General features: G+C 46.5%; 1 protein-coding gene across 7 annotated transcripts in view; it reads right to left on the reverse strand.

The window, feature by feature from the left end:
• The window catches only part of MYB (MYB proto-oncogene, transcription factor), a 30,205-nt gene extending 13,990 nt beyond the window's left edge, over window positions 1-16,215 (reverse strand). Inside the window, exons 1-8 of one of the 7 annotated variants that reach the window (XM_061569264.1) lie at window positions 15,866-16,215; window positions 14,256-14,345; window positions 8,568-8,679; window positions 5,319-5,390; window positions 4,967-5,059; window positions 4,082-4,302; window positions 2,666-2,891; window positions 1,121-1,192 (exon numbers count right to left, since the gene is read on the reverse strand). In XM_061569264.1, the coding sequence (XP_061425248.1) occupies window positions 1,121-1,192; window positions 2,666-2,891; window positions 4,082-4,302; window positions 4,967-5,059; window positions 5,319-5,390; window positions 8,568-8,679; window positions 14,256-14,345; window positions 15,866-15,888 (909 nt within the window). In that variant the 5' untranslated portion in view covers window positions 15,889-16,215. Of the gene's footprint in view, window positions 1-1,120; window positions 1,193-2,665; window positions 2,892-4,081; window positions 4,303-4,966; window positions 5,060-5,318; window positions 5,391-8,567; window positions 8,689-14,255; window positions 14,346-15,132; window positions 15,351-15,865 lie in introns of those variants that run through there. The other 6 variants (XM_061569262.1, XM_061569263.1, XM_061569261.1 and 3 more) reach the window with 6 other exon arrangements.
• Between the last annotated feature and the right edge of the window lie 6,245 nt (window positions 16,216-22,460).

Below are 22,460 nucleotides of genomic sequence, written 5' to 3' on the forward strand. Positions count from 1 at the left end.
GCGACCTGGCCACAAATGATAGCTCAATGAAGTAGCTCAATGTGTGTAAATGTATAGCAGCCAAACACCCTAAAAGCATGTTTCTACATATGGAGGGAACATTTCGAGGACCTGGAGAAAAACCACGCGACCACGGGGAGAACACGCAAACTCCAAATATACAGGCGTCAACAGGATCGAACCCGGGACCTCCTGTGTGCCAGACGAGGTACTTAACATCTCACCACCGTGGCGCCCACAATTACTTGGGGCCCAGGCGAACCCCGCTAAGCGCTTCACTTCTTAGCGTTTCCCCCCGAGGGATGGCGAGGGCTCGCAGGTTCCCCCCCCCCGTCACCACCGTAAAACGGCGACTTCCTTCACCCTGCCGGGCCACCAAAGCTGCCTGCCTGACTTTCCGCTCCTGGCGCTGCTTGCCCGAGACGGCCTCGCAGCGGCGGACAAAGCCCCCCGTGGACTCATGTTCGTGACCCGGGCACGAGAAGCACTTTTAAAGTGGGCATTTTGTTGCAGCTTTGATGGGGACGCGACACTGCGCAAATAACCCCCCGTGGAGGAGAGGCCATGTCTTCTGTATGTATGGTCAACTTCTTTCGCACCGTATCTAGCCAACCGCGCTAATCGGAGGCTCTGGTGTCGCAAGAGGGGAGCAAGTTAAGGCATTTCTCTGGCCAGCAGCGTTACCTGACTCCTAAGTAAAAACTCATGCCCGTCACTGGCTCAAATACTGCTGAAACTTGGGTTACAGTCTACAAAGGGATTGTTTTGACAAATTTTAAGCAAATTTGGTTATTTTAATCATCAAAAATTTACTCTCGGTGAGCGAGCAGCTAACATTTATTGGTAATCGGAGCCATAAATATCAAACATTAAAGGAGGGCGCAAAGAGTGGAAATCACGTGGAGGCACTGGGAGTAGTGCTAACGTGCACAGGCGGCACGAGTTTTTGTTTTTTACAGATTTACGGTGGTGTTGGAACGCGGAATGGGATCATGTCGACGACCAATGCGAGGAGACTTTTAATTCTTTTGCAAATAAATTCCTACTTGCACATAAAAATTAAGCGCAAATGCCACCATGTATAAGGATGCGTGGTCACGGTGCAGTGTGAAGAGATAACCTGAAAGTTCATTCCTTGGCCGGTCATGTTGAAACGCACAGACACCTGGTAATTGTGACGCTGAGCGGCCATCTGCGAGCAAACAATCCAAGAAAAATAACCACACACGTGACTCAAAGGTTATGAGTAACAGAGCTTAAATTATATGATTGCTATTGTGAATGAAAAATATGAATGCTGACAAATCCTGTTCCTACAAACTGAAGTCAAATAACATTTGCAAGATAGGCTATTCAAGTTGCTGACTTTCAAAGAACACATTGCACTTCAAACCAAGTATTTAGCTACACACATTTACTAACTAAACCTGGTTGAAATAATAAAAGCTCCTTAAATATGGCCCTATTCTTATATATGGACAAGAACCTGTGCTTGGCAAATAAACCATTTCAAGTGTTTGCACTGAACTTACTGAAGTCCAATCTACTTTTACACACTGCATTCAGTTCAGTATTAACTTTCTGTCACAATCAAGTGCGAATGGTCCTGTTCAGAGTGCATTCTTGAGGCAAAACAAGATCATCTGAAGACCATGACCTTAAGTCCAAGGAATTTTTTAATCCACACATCATGAAAACAACCAACAAACAGCACAACTCCTTACAAGGAGAGAGACAGATTATTTCCGAATATTCCAATTGTGCTATCAGTTTGATGTCATCAGAAAAATACATTTCCATTCCAAAAACTTACAAAAAGCAGCGGTAACATTGCCCCACATTACAGAACTGCCTCTTAAATGTATGACTACAGCACTTCCAATTGATTTGTATCCACACCGAAACACTGCACCATCTTACAAGCTAGGCTACACATATGTTTATTCCAAGGACATTAAACTAACAATTTTAGTGCTCAGATGGCAACATGTTGACTAACCTGTCAATCCATTTTATTCCGCTACACCTGGAATTTTATTTATTTATTAAGCAAATCATGTGATGATGCTGCACTGCCATTGACGCACAAGCACAATTAACAAAAATAACTCAAACGTTTGTCAATAATGCTGCCTTAAATGAAAAAAGATACATACTAGACGACGTTTCAGGCCATAGGTCTGCTTCATAGCACACGGTACTTTGAAGTATGTTTTCGAAATACCCAGGTTCAAAACTGTCATCTTGGTAATCCTGGCCCAGTGCTCCAACACACATTCACCCTGTTCCATTCCAAGACGTCTGCAAGTTGCAGGGTGGGTGTCCCATTAACCGATTCATCTCAGAACGCACAAGCGGTTCGGCGTTAATTTTATTTAGAGAGGCGTAGCGTTGCTGTTTTTAAAGACACTGTACTGTAGTCAACGCAGAGAACTGTAGCGACACGACCGCACTCTATGAATGCTGGCGCTAAGCTGTGCCACACGCCCCCCCGCATGGCCTTTTACTTCAGATTCCATTCAGAATCGATTCCGTTCCAAAGACGTAAACGTACGTAACCGGAATGGACTCAGAAAAAAAACTGATGACGTACACCCTACGTCATCGGAATGGGAGAGGGGTTAATTAGCCTCCTGATCTACCTGGCGAGGCACTAAACACGTACCTCCTCGGTCTCTGGATATGGGTAGTACTGGAAGGTGGCCGAGTTAGGACAGTTGGAGCGATGGGGCACGGTGTCACGGTAAGGGGGCATGGGCCCCGAACAGGTTGTTTGGTACAGCGCCGCTGGCAGCTGGAAGCCCGGGTCAGGCGAGTTCTGCAGGTAGCCCTCCTGCTCCACTTTCCGTCGCATCGTCGAATTCCAGTGATTCTTGATGGCATTGTCGGTCCTTTTGGGCAGAATGAATGAACACCAGTTACAATGAACAACTCGTGTTTAGTGGCTTCAGAGGAGTCTTGGGGAAAGAAAAAAAACATGGACTGCATGTGACTTTATTCACGAATGTTGCATTTTAAAAACTCTGATCGACCACACATTCAGAACATGCTTTTGTGCCGAAACGAAATGTGAAATAAAGTTCGTACTAACACTTTATTAACTTGATTGTTATGATGACTAAGAGCCACTCTCTGCCATCATCCCCATCTCTTCCCATAAACCAAATGCTGCCTCCATTAACACCACCACCAAAGGGACATTTGCAGAATAAATGAATCACTTAATGTACTTCCTCTTTAACATTATTTCCAGAAATGTTTTTGTATCAAAAAAGCAGGGGAAGGTTACAGTGTAACGACACACATTTTTAAACAGTCCACAAATGAGTGTAAAACATTATGTTGCATTACTAGAGTATGTTGAATAGAAAGGAAAATCGAGACTATTATTTAAACATTCAAGGACTACATTGGCATTTCTGCCAATGTTCTAATAAAACAAATTCACCACATTCATCGTTAATACTCCTTTCTAACAAGGAATGCACGGTGGCTGGTGTTCATTTATCTAACAGATATGGCTCATTTGTCAACTTTATTAGAATCTTCCAGTTTTGTCAGGGTCCATGTTTAAAGCTTACTTTTCCTGTTATAAAGCAACATCAATGATAAAAGTGGGGAGTTTTTATGTTACTTGTGATGTACTTTTACATTTTGGGTAATTTTCAAATTTGGGGAAATGTCTTCACACCACACAACAGCCCACCCTTGCAAACGATATCACAACAATTACGGTGCTTTTTCAATCTTCTGTTGGATGAAGGCCATCCCCACACCATGTTTGTAGGTGTTGTTCGACCATACTCCACCATGCCGGTCAGTGTGGGATGGTGAAGAGGACCGCCAAGGCCCAGTTTGCAGATATCACTCATTCAACGTGAGATCACCGATTCCACAGCGCGGTGCGCCAAACACCACACCTTTTAATTACACTTTAAGGTCAACAACACTCGAAGAAAACATCACCCTGCAGTAAGAAAATGAAATCGACGGCTGAGGAAATGAAATCGACTACTGTGCAACCCTCCCTCGGTGGCGAGCGCGCCGACCGGTCATTGCCACTCCGCTATGCAGCCCGTACCTGCCAGGCAGCAGCTTGGCGATCTCGGCCCAGCGGTTTCCGAGGCGCTTGTGCGCCTCGAAGATGACACGGTCCTCCTCCTCGGTCCACGACGACTTCTTCACCTCAGGGTTGAGGTGGTTGTGCCAGCGCTCGCGGCACTGCTTGCCCACGCGGCCCTTGAGGTGCTTGGCGATGAGCGACCAGCGCTTGGGACCGTACTTCTGCACGAGCTCAATCACCTGCGCAGAGGGCAGGGGAAAAGCTCAATGACGGAGCCTGCTAGTAATGCGACACGAAAGCCCTCTTTGAAGCGAACCAGGAGAGATTTTTCCGTCACGGATGAATTAGTACACACTTAAGGCAAATAGCGTTCCGAGTGAAATCGTTCAACAAAAAAGCATCTTGCCATACTATTATTCGGTTCAAAAATATCATTATTTTTGTTATCTTCAAACCAATTTAATAACTCCAAAACGAATCGTGCTTGAGTTAATGAGACAAAAAGGGAAAACACATGCAAGAATCAAACAAGCATCCAAGATGTGAACACTCGCTGTTGAGAATGATGGACCTGGGCGGGGAAAGCACTGGAACAAGACACAATGGGTAAAAGGTTACAGATCGGCCAAGAGGAAACAACCCAAGAGAAGGTGGAGCGATGCATTTGGGACACAGGAGAGAATGATGTGGAATTAAGGCCGTGTTAAAATACAGGCAGTGGTATTAAATTATAAAAGCTTATATCTGGTAAGGAACAGGATATGTGCTGATAATATAACTCTACAAAATGGGAAATATATATAAACCCACTGTAGAACAATTCCCTATTTAACCACAAAAAGGAACCAAGACTTTATTACTTTCACATTTTCACATTAACAGTGAACAGGCCCGCTTGCATACCTTATGATCCTCTTCCTTTGTCCACGGCCCCTTAATAAGCTCAGGATTGAGCACTTTCTGCCAACGGTGTAGGCACTGCACGTCGGAACGATTCTACAAATAGACAAGAGAGCGTCCCGTTAATCGTGACAAAACACGCAGCACACGCCGACAGGTCCAATGAAAATATCACAACGCCTCGATTGACTTCTTGTTCCTTGAACACCGGAATGCACCACAACACTTGCGGGAAAAAATAGCACGGAAACTTATCAAACCGCGCATGAGGTCAAGGTTATTTTTCCACTGCCAAGAAAGGTGAAAAGGTAATTGAATGCAGTCACTGCAACGGGGTGGGGGGGGGGGTGCTTACTGTAAAAAAGTTGGCGATGAACTTCCAGTCGCCATTCCCATGTTTCTCCACCAATCGTTTCAAAAGGTCGTCCTGGGTGTGAGAACACAGTGTGGCTATTAGCACAATGCAGCTCTTTCCAATACGAGAAGCTTCATAGTTTTCCTCGCGAGCAAATTTGACTGCAGGGATACATCGAGACTTAAAAGCTATTCCTCCGCGCAGTTTTAAGTGTTGAGAGACAAGCTTGAGTGTTGATGTTATTCGTGACGTACATTAAAGATATATGTTTGTCAATGTCATCTTGAATACTCTGGGTTGTTGTGGAAAGTATACTTGATTTGAAAATCACTGCAAAATCTAAACTACTATATAAGTTGACCCAAATATAAATAATGTTACATCCTGGTAATGCTCAAGTTGCAACTGAATGTAAATTCCATTGGCTTATATGAGGCATGATAAGGTCTAAGGTAAGACAATTGCCTTAATAAGATAGTATAATTACAAAAAGGTGTTCAGTTAACTTTAGTTATCAAATTACAAGCTTACAAACAACATCAATGTGTAATTACTGTACTGCCAAAAGGTATTTGCTGAAGGCAGAACAAAAAATATATTTGCACTTCAATTCGACTACAAGTCAAAATGTTTACTTAATTCAAGTGAGTCCAACACTACGAGTCTCCTTTTTAGGGGAAATCAGGAAACAACGCAATGTGTAACAAGAAAATTAAGTATCGCATACAATTAACACAATGAAAGCACATCAAAACCAATCAATAGGTGTTATTTTGACTAATTCATGAAGATACTAACTACAACAAATGCATTCATAATTTCCTAGTTAATTAATCCAGTTTATCATCCTCAGATGGCTCGGAGCAAGAGATCTTGGGATCTTCAGTTGTGGTTGCTGCGGTCAATTGGCAAGTTGATACAGCAAACTGGGGTGGCAGGTAGATTAAAAAATCCCATATTATCATTACATTCTTTGAGGTTTTGCATATGAATAGCAACATTGAGGTGGGTCAAGCAACATTCCTAAATTTTTCTAGATGGTAAGGTTACAAGGACATTGCTGCGAGTGTCAACAATGGGACAAATAAACTCAAAAAGTACTGGGCAATCTGCATTATTTGTATTAGGCAAAGAACACTACTGACTCGAAATCTACGTGATCCTTGAGCGGTTATTTAGGAGCATAATATAAATACAATACAGTGTTGCATTTCTGACTAAATGACACATGGCCTTGAAGCCCGCTTCTGCTAAACATTGCAGGGCTCAATTTAAATCTCACAAAGGCTAGAAAAATGAATCAGATTGGTTTGTCCACAATGCTCTGCACATGTCGCAAATGATGGATAATATAACCACGCAGATCGCTTAAACCATACTCGAGGCAAGTTTTTAAATGTTAATTGATGACAGAATTAATGATAAAGCAAAGCCTCAAATTACGTGCAAATATAAAACGTGAAATAAATACGACAAAAATCGTACAATATTTTTCAAGTTTAATCTGAAAACTTGACAAGGGACTTTCCCATCACTCTTTACCACAGGACTAAAAATGTCACGTAATTTCCACAGTGAGATGCTCCCCAACACTTCGCAGGGTTATTATTCCGAATCATAAAATGTCCCGTTGTGACATTTGCATTAACTGCACTGCAGAACATGCCTCTGGGTATATGCCATAGGTGTGACCTGTTGCATGTCATGCAAGTGACAAACTGCTGAAAGATTCCGTGCTAAAGAGGCAATCCTGCCGTCACTTTTCCTTTTCAACAACCAATTGCGCTTCAAGCATTTTAATCGATACACGTGTTTAACAGGAACAATCTAAAACTCCAAGAGGTTGTGGACTCAACCACCTGTAGCAGCAGATTAGGATATACAACTGTAGGTACCCGTGACATGAGGTTACACAACTCTATAGTGCAGCACAATCATTAAAGTGTTTAGATTCTTCGGGTAACCTCCAGTCTTACTCATTAATTTAAAGTTGGAAGATATCGGCTACTCGTGGTGTTTGCATTCTACACATTGCACAGATACAACCAAAGAACACGTGTCAGCCCTTCTATTTACCGTACCTTTAAAAGGAAATAACAACAAATCAAGTCTGTAACTGATACAAGTTTTACACAACTATCAATTGCAATTTGTTAATACACTGGGATATATTATAGGCTTGTTATTGTTTAAATTGCAACTGTTTATGATTTTTTTAAAAATTCAATGTAACACACTGTATTCATTCACGAAAGCACAGATGATCTTTCTAAGTGACCATTTAAAGCCAGATGAGAGCCCATTCAGACTAACAGTTTTATATTCAACTGAGAGATGGCACACTACAGAATAGTTCAATATGACTTAATGTTATACACAAATAAGGCGACACAAATTATGAAATACAATTCATAACCTAAATGAAGCTCAAACAATTCAATCGGTACAGTTGAGGTAAATCATATATTCTCCCAATACCGAACAAATACACAACTATCAAAACATACTAAACACCAAACTCAACAATTGCATGAATCCTCATGCTTTGGAGTCACAATTTAATTCAAGAATATACATTTGTCTAATTGTTATAGTTTCGTCTGCTCCATTATCCTAGATCTTAACATTACCATATCATTATCACAACTCACAAATACTCACATCGTGCACATAGTACAATGCACGTACTGTGATAAATAATCGCAACGGATGATTTAATGCACTTCATAAACCTGCTACATACAGAAGAACATTGAAGCGGCTGTCTCCTTCAAGCTCTCGGCTCCCGACGATATGAACCAGCAGGACAAGCTTCATGTTCAGAACACAAGACGACGAACACACTAGCACTTGCCTCCTCGGCTGTCTCCTTCAAGCTCTCGGCTCCCGACGTTAGAAATCAGCGGGACAAGTCTGATGTTCAGAACACAAGACGACGAACACACTAGCACTTGCCTCCTCGGCTGTGTCCTTCAAGCTCTCGGCTCCCGACGTTAGAAATCAGCGGGACAAGTCTGATGTTCAGAACACAAGACGACGAACACACTAGCACTTGCCTCCTCGGCTGTGTCCTTCAAGCTCTCGGCTCCCGACGTTAGAAATCAGCGGGACAAGTCTGATGTTCAGAACACAAGATGACGATCACACTAGCACTTGCCTCCTCGGCTGTCTCCTTCAAGCTCTCGGCTCCCGACGTTACAAACCAGCAGGATAAGTCCGACACGAGATAACACACTCGCGGCAACTTGCCTCCTCGCGGGACCAGCGCGCCTTGGAGCCGGGCCGCTTGCCGCTTTCCTTCTGGAGGCTCGTCTCGTAGTCGTGGTCTCTCACCTCCACCTCATCGTCGTCCTCGTCACTGCTGCACGTGCTGCAGGGGAAGAGCAGACCCGCGGCACGGCGTGAGCTTTGCGGGCAATCGCACACCTCCTCAAATGGCACAAACCTCCCCCCCTTGCCGATCGCTTTACAAACGATTAAGCTCGGACTGAATTTGCAATATGAAAAAAAAACATTGTAAAATGTGTGCGTTAAAGAACCGGTTCGGCTGTCAAATGCTGAGCGGTTAAAGGTTCTACTTGGCGACTTAACTTTTCAGGAACATCTGTACGATTTCAACGGGCAGTTAGTTGTCTGCATCGGTGACAACGGCACTGCGACCAATTCAATCGCGTCTCGTAATTCGCACCGACAGCCGACACAAATTGCCGAAATAAGGGCTATATAAATTTCACAGTAAGCGCGCGTGACCGAACAATATCACGGTGACCTTAATCTCAGTTACTTTCCCACTTAAACGAGACTTTCCAAGCGCCAAACGTAATGCTAAATAAAGTGTGCACGCGCCCCCCGCGTTGTTTCATTCATGACTTTTAGACAGGAATCTTGCAAAAGACTACGGGCAAGAAGCAAACGCGGCTGCACGTATTATTACAAGTGCACGTACGTAAACTTCATGGTCGCGGCAGCCCAAGCGGATGATGAGCCGTGCCTCGTGTGTTTGTGTACAGTCTATCGGCGTGCAGGCAGCCTTTATTCGAGTCGACACGCCGCGTTCAAGACACAAAAGGCACACTAATCGGGGTCAATCACCGTCTCCGCCTCCCCCCCTTCTCTCTCGGGCTCTCTCCCCACCAACTTGCCCGGCTCCCTTTCTCACCCCACCCATCATCAGCACCCCTTCCTCCAAGTGGGTGGATTTATCGCGATCCCAAACTCATTACACAAACCAAACACGGCCGCTCCCGACCCCTCGAGAATATCCCCACTACTTGCCGCTGGCGGCGTGTGTGTGTGTGTACTTAAAGCGTTCAACGCATAAAGGCGACACAGGAACACCTATATCAAAACATCAATGACGACTTTGTGCCAAGGGCTTTGCATATAGGGTTATTTACGTGAGCATGAAATACACTCGGCGGTGTTAATAGACGCACATGTAATGTCGTCTACTGCGTCAATATATGCAAAAGGTGGATAGGATTCTGTGTACTGATCCCTACAGCTCACATAGCTTTGGGTCACTGAAGAGCACCATCATTTACAAATTAAGACTCTGGATCATGCAAACCCAACTTGGCATAAGAAAGCCACAACATTTGCAGTACACAGCTTTGGTCTTGTGTCTGCCTCGACATACGGAACACACACTACACAGCACACAACCGTTTTACAGTTATTTATGTAACTAATTACTCTGCAACTTGTCATTGGAAACTTTTCAGTTTCGAAAAATTCTGCCGCCACTATAACACATTTGTTTTCACGTGTCCTGCTTGCAGCAGGCAAGATGCACAGCAAAGAGAGTGTATGGCTCTGCATAAGGAAATAATGCTTGTCACAGTGCATCTTTGCATAGCAATGTGAAGAGAGAGAGGAAAAAAAATCACGTTTTATGGTCCTTCCCACCCACGGAAAAGTCAAACAAGGTGCGCGTTGTTTACTTAGTGGGGTTTGCAGTGGACATGCAAAGCAACCGAGAACTTAGTACGAGTCTCGACAATACTTTTGTGTATGTTTAGGTTGCTGAAGACACCTAGCACCGACAACAAGCCTCGGACTATATCTGTGCATAGTTTGGCATGGCAGCAGGCAACTTCATAATGTAAAAGAAATGCATGTCGGTGAATGATAAGTGAATGAGAACAAGGAAGCGTGGCTTGCATTTAATAATGATTAGCAATCACTTTCCTTGGCTTAAACCAAAGTCTGCCTTCAAAGGGCTGTAACTACATTATATGGGGTAGATGTTATCGACTTTACAGCACTCGGTAAACCGACCATAAATGCACACGAGGTAAAGTGAAACCAGTTAGCAAATCCTCAACCAAGACCTTCCTCATTCATACTCAAAACTTGACAGAAAAATGCATCAATTTTAAACCAAAGTAGCCGGCCCAGTCTTTGAACCATACTAACAACAGTTACAGGTAAAATAATACAGCTCACTTCCTTACTGTCTCCACACCTACACGAAAACAATGTTTAGTACGAGAAGCCTTCTGGCTTTTCCAGATCAACATTATCCAGCATCATTTGTTGCAACCGGCAAACTCTGGATCCCCTTACCATGTTATTGGCAAGAGCATTCCATTTAAATTAGGTGCGGCACCCGTGCAACGAAAACGCAGTGCCATCACGACGATTACGTGAGATGTCAAGACCTAAGAATATCACCCAGCAAAAGCGACGTCTTCGCAGGAGCTGCGGTGCCTGTTTGATTCTAGTTTCTTAATCGAGTGGCTTCAAAGCGGATTCGACACGCGTTTACGTAGCCGCGAATCTCAAACCATCGACCACGTTGTACACAACTTTAAAGGAGGGGCGGACCAGATCCACTCCGCTTCTATCGCAGGCAATTCGAGTGGATAAACAACATCGAAATATTACAGCTTTAATCTGCTGCTACCAATCCATACGCGGTGGGTTTTAGTGTCGCCTCTTCTACTCTGGGATGAGTTTGGGGCGTTTTCAGTGCTCGCTCGCTCATCTTCACCAAGTTTTTTTTTATTCACAAAATTGCGAGCCAACAAGTACTCACTCCCGTGCCAGTTTTTTTTACTTACTGCCATAAAAAAGAGAACCCAGCCAACAGCTTTCCTTCGCATTAATTACTGTAAACGCACTTGAAATAAAACGCACGTTTTTTCGTCTTCTTCTTCCCGCCACTGGCTTTTGGCATGCCGCCTTCACTGGGCGGCATTATTGTGCAATGATGACCGTAGAAGCCAAAACCTACGATACGTCTCTCTGCCGAGTTCCTCATTTTGTTTGTCATACATTACATCGAAACTAGCACTAGTTAATCGCTGTTCAAAAAAAATCCCAATGTATTAATTCACTCCACTGCCGCACAACTTTTTGCGTAGGTGGCCACTATTCTGGAGTCTGGACTTTTTATCCAATTTATTTCAAGTGTCATATCACGCTAGATAGCTGCATTGCGCGAATGTATACCTAATAAAACTCGCATATTTCATAGCAGATGCTGTAAATGTCTATTGCGGTATGACTACGGATGTAATGACTCTACGGATGTCAATTCGTGAGCATTCACTTCACATTATTCACCAACCCCCACCCCCGTCCACGGAGCCGAGAGAATCACACGAAGACCATGGACAGACGATGAGCAACGTGTCCAAGAATGTTTGCACAAGCGCCGTCTCTTGAGACACACGTGCACTTTCTCTGGGACGTTTAAAGGCACGCTCCACATCACGCGTACCCCACCCGCCTACCCCACAACACACACACACACAAAAAAACCCCATTTACAACAATAATTAATCACGCAGCACAAGAGTTAATCATGGGCCACATGACTGTGCGATGATGATGATGTGTGACCGCACGCCACGTGCTTATGGCGTTTAACAATCACTGTGCTCGGTTGTTCGCGCCACGTGTTCAAGTGTGAAAGTCGCCGTTCCGGGTTTAACAACCACAATGTTTATTATTCTCTACCCACTCCCCTCTCTCCCCCAAGGGTGACCAAGCTGCTGTGCGTTTATGTTGTAAAGCCCTAGAACTTGTGGAGTCTTCTCGTCCCACCGAGGCGATTGTAAGTTTTCCCCGCAAACTTGGGCGAGCGTGATGGTTATCAATGATAATCTCCTCGCACCGTCAATCATCAGCACGACTTTTTACGACATAGTACTGATACTACAACAACACACAATGCTGCGCCTGTGTGTGTGTGTGTGCGCGATCAAAGAATACAGCTAAAGTTAAACTGCAGTTAATTTAACATGACCTGCCCCTCAAAGCTAGGGCGGCTCGCATCTAGATACTATACACATACAAATAGTGCAATGCTCTGGTAGTTGTGAGTACCCCCCCCCCCCCCCCCAAAACGAAGCGCTGTTACAAAACCAGCAGCAAGGGATTCCCACTTTGTGTGTATAACCACGCCGTACTGTACTCAAACACGCTGCATTATTGTACGCCAGAGGCAATCCGAGGCGACTGTTCCACATCTTCACCATAATATATGCGCAGCCGGTCGAACGAGATCTCCGCATAATCGCTAGAGTTTATTATACAATAAAGACAACACCAGCAAGCCAGCCCAGCCAGGCACGATTCTCGCTTTGGGACTGCATGCAACACGTGCTTTTTGACTTAGCACTGTATACTGTAGTACATGGGGGGGGGGGGGGGCGTTGGTGGTGGTCACCGCTCTCGCTTGCTCAGCGTCTGACTCTCACTTCTGTGCGCCAGTCCAGTCAGCAGCAGCAGCATCAACCCAACAGTTTGGTCACCAACTTCATGAATTTGGTCACCCGCTTGACTAAGCATGGGGATGGCCCCCCTCTTCACTCAACAGGCATGACCACCACCACCATCACTCCCCACCCCGCCCGCCTCCAGCCAGACATCGGCTGCAATGAATGCAACCCTCTTAATAATTATCTAAGGGGTTCGTCGACAACGACCCACGCTAATTGATCCAGTTGGACACAAAGACGCACACGGACATAACACGCAAGGACAAAGATCCCCCGTGTAGCCTCAACACTGTAGGGGCAAGTGCTGTTCGCGAGCGCCTACGCCCGGCCGCCTTTGTCTCCCCCAGTGGCGATGTTTACACGCCGCACCGGGTACTCATTTGAGGCCAAGTCGACCTAGGGGATGCCCAAGACCTGTTAAGATAATCGCCACTGGTACATAACACACACACACCATAATGTAGCTAGCTATAGCCCAGCAGGTGAGCCTTGGGGGGGGGGGGGGGCGTTGAGCTAATTAGGCTTTGACAATTTATGTAACGGTCTGCATTGTAACATCACGGTAATGGCTTGCACGATTGGGCCCTCCTTCTTGAGAGAAAGCGACATCAAAACCCTCAAATATCGCCGAATTAAAGTTGACGAGAGCCCATTCACACGGGACTTGATCGATGTTGGGGGGCGAGTGACATATGGTCAATAATTGCAGCAGTTTTACCGCTCAGCCGCGGATAATTTTACAAAGATGCATTTATTTGGGCAATGACAAGGCACACCAATCATGTCCTGCGTTTTAGGTCGGGACTACACGATACCATAAACGTAATTATAATAGCGCCTTGACCAAGGCGATTTTACAGCGTTAACAAAGATACATAGGAATGTAATCGTGAAGATGACGAGGTGAACAAAATAGACGAGAGAATGGCAATGGGTGAGCCTGTGATGCGTGAATAAAGTAAAACAATAAAAATGCGAGCAAATTATGAATTTGGATAGATTGGAAATGAGTGGTTCGCCATGGAGAAAGATTGTGAAGCAGCAACAGGAACGAAAACAGTTCTAGAAGGAGGGAGATGATGAAGGGGGGAGATGATGAAGGGGTCGTGAGATGAGCTTGGGGGTGGGGGGGGGGAAGAGGTGAGTGTTTGTTAAGAGAAGTGGAAACTCGTCAGCGAAGAAGATGCCTGCTAAACGTCCACCTTACAGCGGACGGCGACCTTGGCGTTCCAAGTCCTCTACACTACTGTCAGCTCCGACACCACTCAGCTTCCACGCAGTCCCAGCACTCACACACCTGCACACAGCATAGCCGCAGACACGTGGGGACGATTTTGCAAGTGTTCTAATTAGCCACGTGGGGGGGGGGGGGGGGTCAACATTAGGTAGCAGCGGGGATCCATGAAGGCTAACTCGGGACTTTCTCTGTCCAAAGGTACACAACATATGCCACATAGCCCCCCTTCACCCATCAGGCGCACGTGGGCACACTCACTCGCCCCTTCACAAGTTCACGCGGTGCAGTTTCACTCGCAGCAGCAGCAAAGAGCATGCGTTATACTACTGTACGTACTGTACGATACGCGGTGTTGCTCGACACGAGGTCGTCTCGGGCCGACACGTGCGCCCTCGCTCACTCACCCACCTCGCTCACCTACTCACCCCACTCACTCACCCCACTCACTCATCTTACTCACCTCGCTCACTCACCTCGCTCACCCCACTTGCTCACCCACTCGCTCACCCCACTTACTCATCTTACTCACCCACTCGCTCATCTTACTCACCCCGCTCACCTACTCACTCACTCACCTCACTCATCTTACCTCACTCAACTCACTCACTCACCCACTTACCTCGCTCACCCCACTTACTCATCTTACTCACCCACTCGCTCATCTTACTCACCCCGCTTGCTCACCTTATTCACTCATCCTCTCACTCACCCTTCTTACTCACCTCGCTCACCCCCACTGACTGGCTCACTCACCCCACTCACTGGCTCACTCACCCCACTCACTGGCTCACTCACCCCGCTCACTCTTCTTACTCACCTCGCTCACCCCACTCACTGGCTCACTCACCTCACTGGCTCATTCACCAACGCGGCCATTCAGTCGCAGGCTCTGCCCCCAGGCAGTCGTCTCGAGTCACGCTCGACTCTCCTTACTCCGCGCACCCGACTCGAGCGAGCGACTCATGCGCAGGCGGCTCTCCCTGCCGCGCGCGCGCTCACGACCGTTCCTTAAGTCGCCTCGACCCGTACGCGCGTGCACGTGTGTGCGCGTGCATGTGTGTGTGCGCGTGCATGTGGGTGCATGTGTGTGTGCGCGTGCATGTGTGTGTGCGCGTGCATGTGCGTGTTCATGTGTGTGCGCGCGCGTGTATGTGTGTGCGTGTGTGCATGTACGCGCGCGTTCATGTGCGCGCGCGTGCATGTGTGTGTGTGCATGTGTGTACGCGCGCGTATGTGTGTGTACGCGCGCGCATGTATGTGTGCACGCGCGTGTGTGTACGCGCGCGTGTGTGTGTGTGTGTACGCGCGCGCATGTGTGTGTGTGCATGTATGTGTGCACGCGCGTGTGCATGTATGTGTGTGTACGTGCGCGCATGTGTGTGTGTGCACGCGCGCGTGCATGTATGTGTGCATGTGTGTGTGCACGCGCGTGTGCATGTGTGTACGCGCGCGTGCATGTGCATGTGTGTACGTGCGCGCGCGCGTGCATGTGTGTGTGCATGTATGTGTGCACGCGCGCGTGCGTGTGTGTGTACGCGGGCGCGAACCCGGTACGCGGCCTTCCTCCTTGCGCCTCTCACCTGTTCCGCGAGCGCCTCGACATGACGGGGGTTGGGGCAGCAGCAGCAGCAGGAGGAGACGGAACGGGTCGCCGCGCCGACAAAACAAATAAAAATCACCAAACTTAAATTCGAATAGAAATCGTTCTAAAAAACAGCCAAATAAAAAAAAACTAAATACAACTTTGTCAATCGACAAAGCGTCTCGCTAACGTTGACCGTCTCGCTTTGGGAATAATTTGTTTCTAACGAAACGTTAGTCCGTTAAATATTTTAACCGATGTTTGTTTATTTTCACGAGAGAGAAAGTGGAGCGCGAAATGCCCGCGAACGACGTCGGCGGCGAACTGCGCCGCGCTCGCGCCAAATCTCGCGCCCAAGGGCGTATTTGAATGTGGCGCATGCGCAGTGGGCGCCGCGGGCTCGCGCGGTGGGCGTGGTCAGTCGGAATGGGCGTGGCCGAGCTGTTTTGGGGGCGTGGCCTGTGGTGGTGGTGTGGGTGGGGGTGGTGGTGGGTGGGGGGTGGGTGGTGGGGGTGGGTGGGGGGTGGTTTTCTGGGCGCGCGCCGTCGGGGCGTTATGTGGGGACACGCGCGCGCGCGCGACTTAAGTGGTGGGGTGGGGAGGGGGGTGGGGAGGGGGGTGAGGGGGGGGGGCTCGTCCTGATGGGCGTGGTGGGAGGAAGGGCGGATCAGGGGGGTAGGGGGGGTGGCGGGGTGGGGCAGGGCCGGGGGGGCGGTCGTGGGGGGTGGCAGTGGGGGGTGGTGGGGAGGGGCAGGGGGGGGTGGCAGTGGGGGGTGGCGGGGGAGCAGTGGGGGTGGTGGGGAGGGGCAGGGGGGGTGGCAGTGGGAGGTGGCGGGGGGGCAGTGGGGGGTGGCGGGGGGGCAGTGGGGGTGGTGGGGAGGGGCAGGGGGGGTGGCGGGGGGGCAGTGGGTGGTGGTGGGGAGGGGCAGGGGGGGTGGTGGGGAGGGGCAGGGGGGGTGGTGGGGAGGGGCAGGGGGGGTGGCAGTGGGGGGTGGCGGGGGGGCAGGGGGGGTGGTGGGGAGGGGCAGGGGGGGTGGTAGTGGGGGGTGGCGGGGGGGCAGTGGGGGGTGGTGGGGAGGGGCAGGGGGGGGTGGTGGGGAGGGGCAGGGGGGGTGGTGGGGAGGGGCAGGGGGGGTGGCAGTGGGGGGTGGCGGGGGGGCAGTGGGGGTGGTGGGGAGGGGCAGTGGGGGTGGTGTGGAGGGGCAGGGGCGGGGGGGCAGTGGGGGGTGGCGGCGGGGGGGCAGTGAGGGCAGTGGGGGGCAGTGGGAGGGGCAGGGGGGTGAGGCGATGTATTCTGCGCGTGACTTTGTGGTGCCGTTGGCACTCATGGAGGTTGTGTTCCGCTCGTTATTGATGGGATTGTCTCTGGAGCTCGACTGATAGGTAACTCGTCACGTCAATTTAAAAACTAAATATCCTCAGGAATATACAACGATATTAATTCACACCAAGCCCTGTGGTGCAACGTGCAGCCTCCGACTGTTATCCACTCCATCTCTCTAGCACGTGCTATGAAAAAGGGCCAGTGACCGAAACGTCGCCTATTTACTTTTATTATTTACTAACGAGTTGGGGTCGTGGCGGTAATGGCTCGTGTGCTGCCAGGTTTATAGACGGGGCTGAGTGGGTTGAGGCGGTGGTGGCGTAATTGTTCAATGTGGTGTCTTCCCAGTATAGATCTACTTCCAGCTTGCAGTGAGAGTAGTTTGGAGTTTTTGTATCGTCGCTATCCGAAGCCACTGAACCCAGCGATTGAAAGTTTATTTCTGTGAAAGCCATCCTGTAACCAACTAATTATCCAAAGTATGCTGTAAAATTAATGTTATAGAGCCAGTATTGTCAAGATTTGCTACAAGCGTGTGTTATGTGTTGGTGTTTTTGTGGCTCATATCCAACATGTTTTTCTAAATTATCACAAATTTGTATGAATCTTGCCAGGAATTACCATGGCCTCATTCCTGATTTATCTGTATGTGGATATGAATCAGCTTTGCATTTCAATTTCGATTTAAACCTTTCGTGACTGCAGGGATTCATCTTCTTGGTTCTGTCGGTAAAGTCACATAGAAGAACAGGTCTGTCGGAAAGACAGCGCATTCAGACGCTGTCTTTCCGACAGACCTGTTCTTCACCGGAGGACGGCTGCTTGCGTTGTGGCCGAAACGTCGTGAGAATTATTTTATTGTGTTTTATTTTTATTTTTTTATTATTTCCCTTCTACGTGACTTTACCGAAAGAACCAAGAAGAGCCTTGCATTTGTCCAATATAATTGCAGTTATCAAAAAAGGTATCAGCTCACCCACAATGCAGCAAACTACGTATCTTGCTAACTCTCTGCATACATTACCCGTTTGGTTTGGAAAATTGAAACCTGTGGGCGACTGGCTCTGTAGAAGACATTTTTACAGTGGAGCTTACTAGCCATGCACTTTTTGCAACTTGGAAATGTGAGCGTGTGTCGAGCCATAACACACCTACACGGCAGATTAAATAAGCAGTCTACTTCCCATATCTGTCTCCAAAATAAAATATATTTTCACACAACCCACACTACTTTTTGGAAGTACTTTTTCAGAAGTTTTGGTTTTATACACGTAAACTATGGGCTAGTTTTTAGATTCAGTGTCTCATCAACAGTCGGGCTTACTTAAACAAATGCTGGTGAACTGTCATATTTATAGAATCAAAATATGTATTTATCCTGGAGAAATCCGATGAGCTATGAAGCTTTTTTTCACAGATGTCCAGAAGATTTCACAGATGTCCAGTAGGTATGGAACCCACTTTTAGATGTATATCGTAGTTTGCCTCAAAACTAGTACATCAAGTTCATTTATTAGGTATAGCCCTGTGAGCCATTCGGCTCTTGAATCGGGTGCAACCGCAACAAACAAACAAAACAAAAACATGAACAAAAAACATCTTAAAGTGAATATGTGACTGAGTGCAAACGGAAAATCCAAGAAAAGACAGTAAAATATTGCAGAAAAAGCACCGTACACAAAAATGTGCAAAAATCCCAGTGGGATGCAAGTCAAACAACAACAACAACCACAAGACAACTTAGATTAAGGCCATCAGTCTAACTCTGTACTACAACAAACAAACATGGCCAAACCAAAAAACTTATCGAAAATCACCAAAATAAAGCCATAAAAACAATGAAACAGTGGTCATAGCAACTGTGACCGAATTTTCACAATAAACGACATAAACAACATGTATTACCAAACTCCATGGCTAAGTAATACGTGGTTAAACCATGGCTTATACTATGGAAAAATACAAAAATCCCCGTTATCTAGCAGCGTGGCGAACAGGACATATGATCACTCATCAAGACCAAAAATGTTGTGGCGATACTGATACACTCATCATTAGCCCAACATCATGAACGCTATATGGGTGAAAACTCACATCTTGGTGGAATTTTTGGAAATATATCCCCTATTGTTGGTGCTGGAAACTTAATTTTGTGATCACAAAAAAGCACTGACAAAAGCCACTCTGTGTATTCACCTCGATAACTTTATTGAATTGTGTATTCAACTTGTGATAACCACACAACATGAAAAATTGAATGTCAGCTAAATAATAAAGGTGTTGTGCAGATAACACGATTTCAAGTAATTATTAGTCACTTTGGGAAGTACGAGGCATTTTCAGAGTTGATTTTGAATTGCAAATTCATCCAATGACTCCTAATTAAATCCCAAGGCATTCACTGGCAAGGCTCTTCTATATGCTTTCAGTCGGTGAACCAATCCATATACCGTCGCTCGGTCGAGGCTTCTTTCCGAATCCTCTCTCTTCACAGCCTTCCCCAAAGTAACGCAGCGTGCTCTCACGTCCTTGTCGGCAAGTTATTGCCACGTCTTCCTCGGTCTCCCCTTCTTTCTCTTTTCGTCGACTATCACGCCCTCTCCCGGCACTTCTGGCAACATGTCCGAACCATCTCAGTCTTTTCTCCCTCAATGCCTCCACAATCGAAGCTACTGCCAGTGCCGAATTACCACAGTAGCAAAAGTAGCTCTCATATGCTACGGGCCCCGCACTTTCAAGGGCCCCGCGCTAAATGCTTTCAAGCTATCAATTCCGCTTCAGTGATTCTGCACTTGCTCTATTACTATAGTACTATACTGCCTTCAACTTTTATGAACGACTGGGTGTTTAAGGTTAGCGATTTGTCGTATTATGTGGCTGTATAGCAAATGAAAAAATACAATGATTTTACTATGCAAGTGAAACAATTATGTTTTAATGTGTTTTATTTAGGGCCCCTTTATAACATATGCTACAGGCCCCACACTAGCTTAATCCGGCACTGGCTAATGCCTATGTCGTCTCACTCCTTTCTCACTTGTCTTTTCTGCCGATGCCACAAATCCATCACGGCGTTCTCTGCTCTGCCAATCAATGTTAGCTCGCCGTTTATTTCGTGTCCAGCACTCTGATCTATACAGAATCACTGGTTTAATCAGATGAATTGTCATTTTTTAACACACACCCACTCTGCTCACTTCCCTCCATTTTTTTGTTAAATTTCAAGGTGAGAAATGTTCTCAGTCTTCAATAAAAAAAACCTTTCAACTGATAAATAAACAAGGTAATATTTTGGGTAATGTGGCTTTCCATAAAGAATCGGCCGGTCAGTCATATCCTATTTCAGCCAAGTGAGAACTCATTCAGGATAAAAAAACATGTTTTATTAAAGGTGACAAGGGTTAAAATGAAAAATACAGGAAGAGACAATAGCACAGAAGTTGAACATTCTCTGCAAAATAACCTAAATCATGCTCGCCTAAGTAAAATAGTATGCCTATTAGCCAAAGCATCAGTTGAAGACATTTTAATAGGTCTGCTTTGGTAGTAGAACAAGCGAGTGGTACTACGACTGAGATTTGCAGTAAAACGAGTACGCACCATAATAACACTACAGTCGCCTAGAGAACGTGGGATTCTTGAGTGTCTGATTGGATTTGAAAGTTACATTCAACGTTTGGAACGCGGAATTACAAAAACGCTTGACGTTTGAACCGCTCGAATTTTCAAATGCAAAAGCAGCACCGCCCTAAAAATAAAAAAATAAATTCCCTAACACTGCTCTACAGTTCAATGACTTGGTTGTATATGTACAGGTCATTTCCTGTAAATGTTAAAAAATTATACAGTCCAGTCTTGGTAGAAGTGTAAGCCCTGTGTGTGTGTGCCTTTCGGATGAGATCATCCGAGGATTTACAATGCAGTGGCGCTCCCTTGTGGCAATCCTCTAATAGAGTACCTTTACAAATATTGCACTGACATTAAGAAGCCTTACAAACAAACACCTGTCTAACGCACTGCCAAAAGAGACACCACGTGAAAGGCGGCTTTAACCAATTATATGTAAAAACTCATCATTGTCGCAAATCGTGGCCCGTTGAATGTGCATCCAAAGACGTGAATGAACACGCTGGCAGTGGCACTAACTTGTTGCTTTGCTCGTGCTCGAGGAGGCTATCACATGGCTCACATAACACGGCCATACATTTATTTATATTGCCTATCTGGTGCTCTGTGTAAAAAGGTCACGTGTAAAAGCATTCGCTAAATAAAAAATGACCCCAAGTCCAGTCACGTTTAGAAATCTTTCAGGATATGTCAGGAGGTACCTGGGTGGCTTAGGGGCCGTCCATAAATTACGTCACGCACCTGGGGGGGGGGGTCAGACATTTGTGATGATGTGTGACGACGGGGGGGGGGGGGGGGGTAAAACATCGTCCAAAATCGCGTGACGTCATTTATGGACGGCCCCTTAGTGGGCCAACACTGTCAGAAACACCGCCAGTCGACCCTATCCTGAGCACGTGGTCACACTGAACACAGTCCGTGGTTGCATGTCATCAAATTGTGGTTGACATGCACTGTGAAGGGTAAAACCGGAGGAACCCGGATGAAAATACACGCAACCACCGCGGGGAAAGGATCACGCGAACGCCAAATGTACAGGCGTCAAGGGTAGGGATCGAACCCACGACCTTCTGCGTAGCAGGCGAGTGAGACAACATCTCGCCATCATGGCACCACCAAAAGAGTTTTTTAGAATCGGTGAGCACACCAGCTTCTGAATGGCCAAGTACAGAAAAAAAAATCAATAAAGCCTGACTTTGCCTTAAAGGTCTAGGTGAATGTGGAGTGGCGGCCCAGAGAAGTGTTTTTTCTGAGGTCACAGCATCTGGAGGATAGGCCGACCGTTGATCACCGTAGATGCTGACAAGGCCCTGCAAAAATAAAAGTATGAATTTATTGTTTTTGTTGCAGTGAAATGTTGTAATACACAACGGAGTTATGCTGAAACATTTGGCAGATAAAAAACAACATCTTATTCTTAAAAAGTTGTGATTTTTATGTAAAAAAACATCTTGTTTCAAGTCTTTAAAATCTATACAAGAGCAGTCACAGTACTGGAAATAACTGTTAGTCTCAATTAGGTTGCATGCAACTAAATTGATAATTATATGTGGACGTCTCTGCAACCAGTTGTACGCGGTTGTGCAACCGATTGCTTACAGTCGAATAAAAACTGTCACGCATCGATGTGCTCGCCAATATG

The sequence above is a fragment of the Lethenteron reissneri genome, chromosome 43 (assembly GCF_015708825.2).
Source record: "Lethenteron reissneri isolate LAM-NWPU_2019-01 chromosome 43, ASM1570882v1, whole genome shotgun sequence".
In the NCBI taxonomy this organism is placed as follows: domain Eukaryota; kingdom Metazoa; phylum Chordata; class Hyperoartia; order Petromyzontiformes; family Petromyzontidae; genus Lethenteron; species Lethenteron reissneri.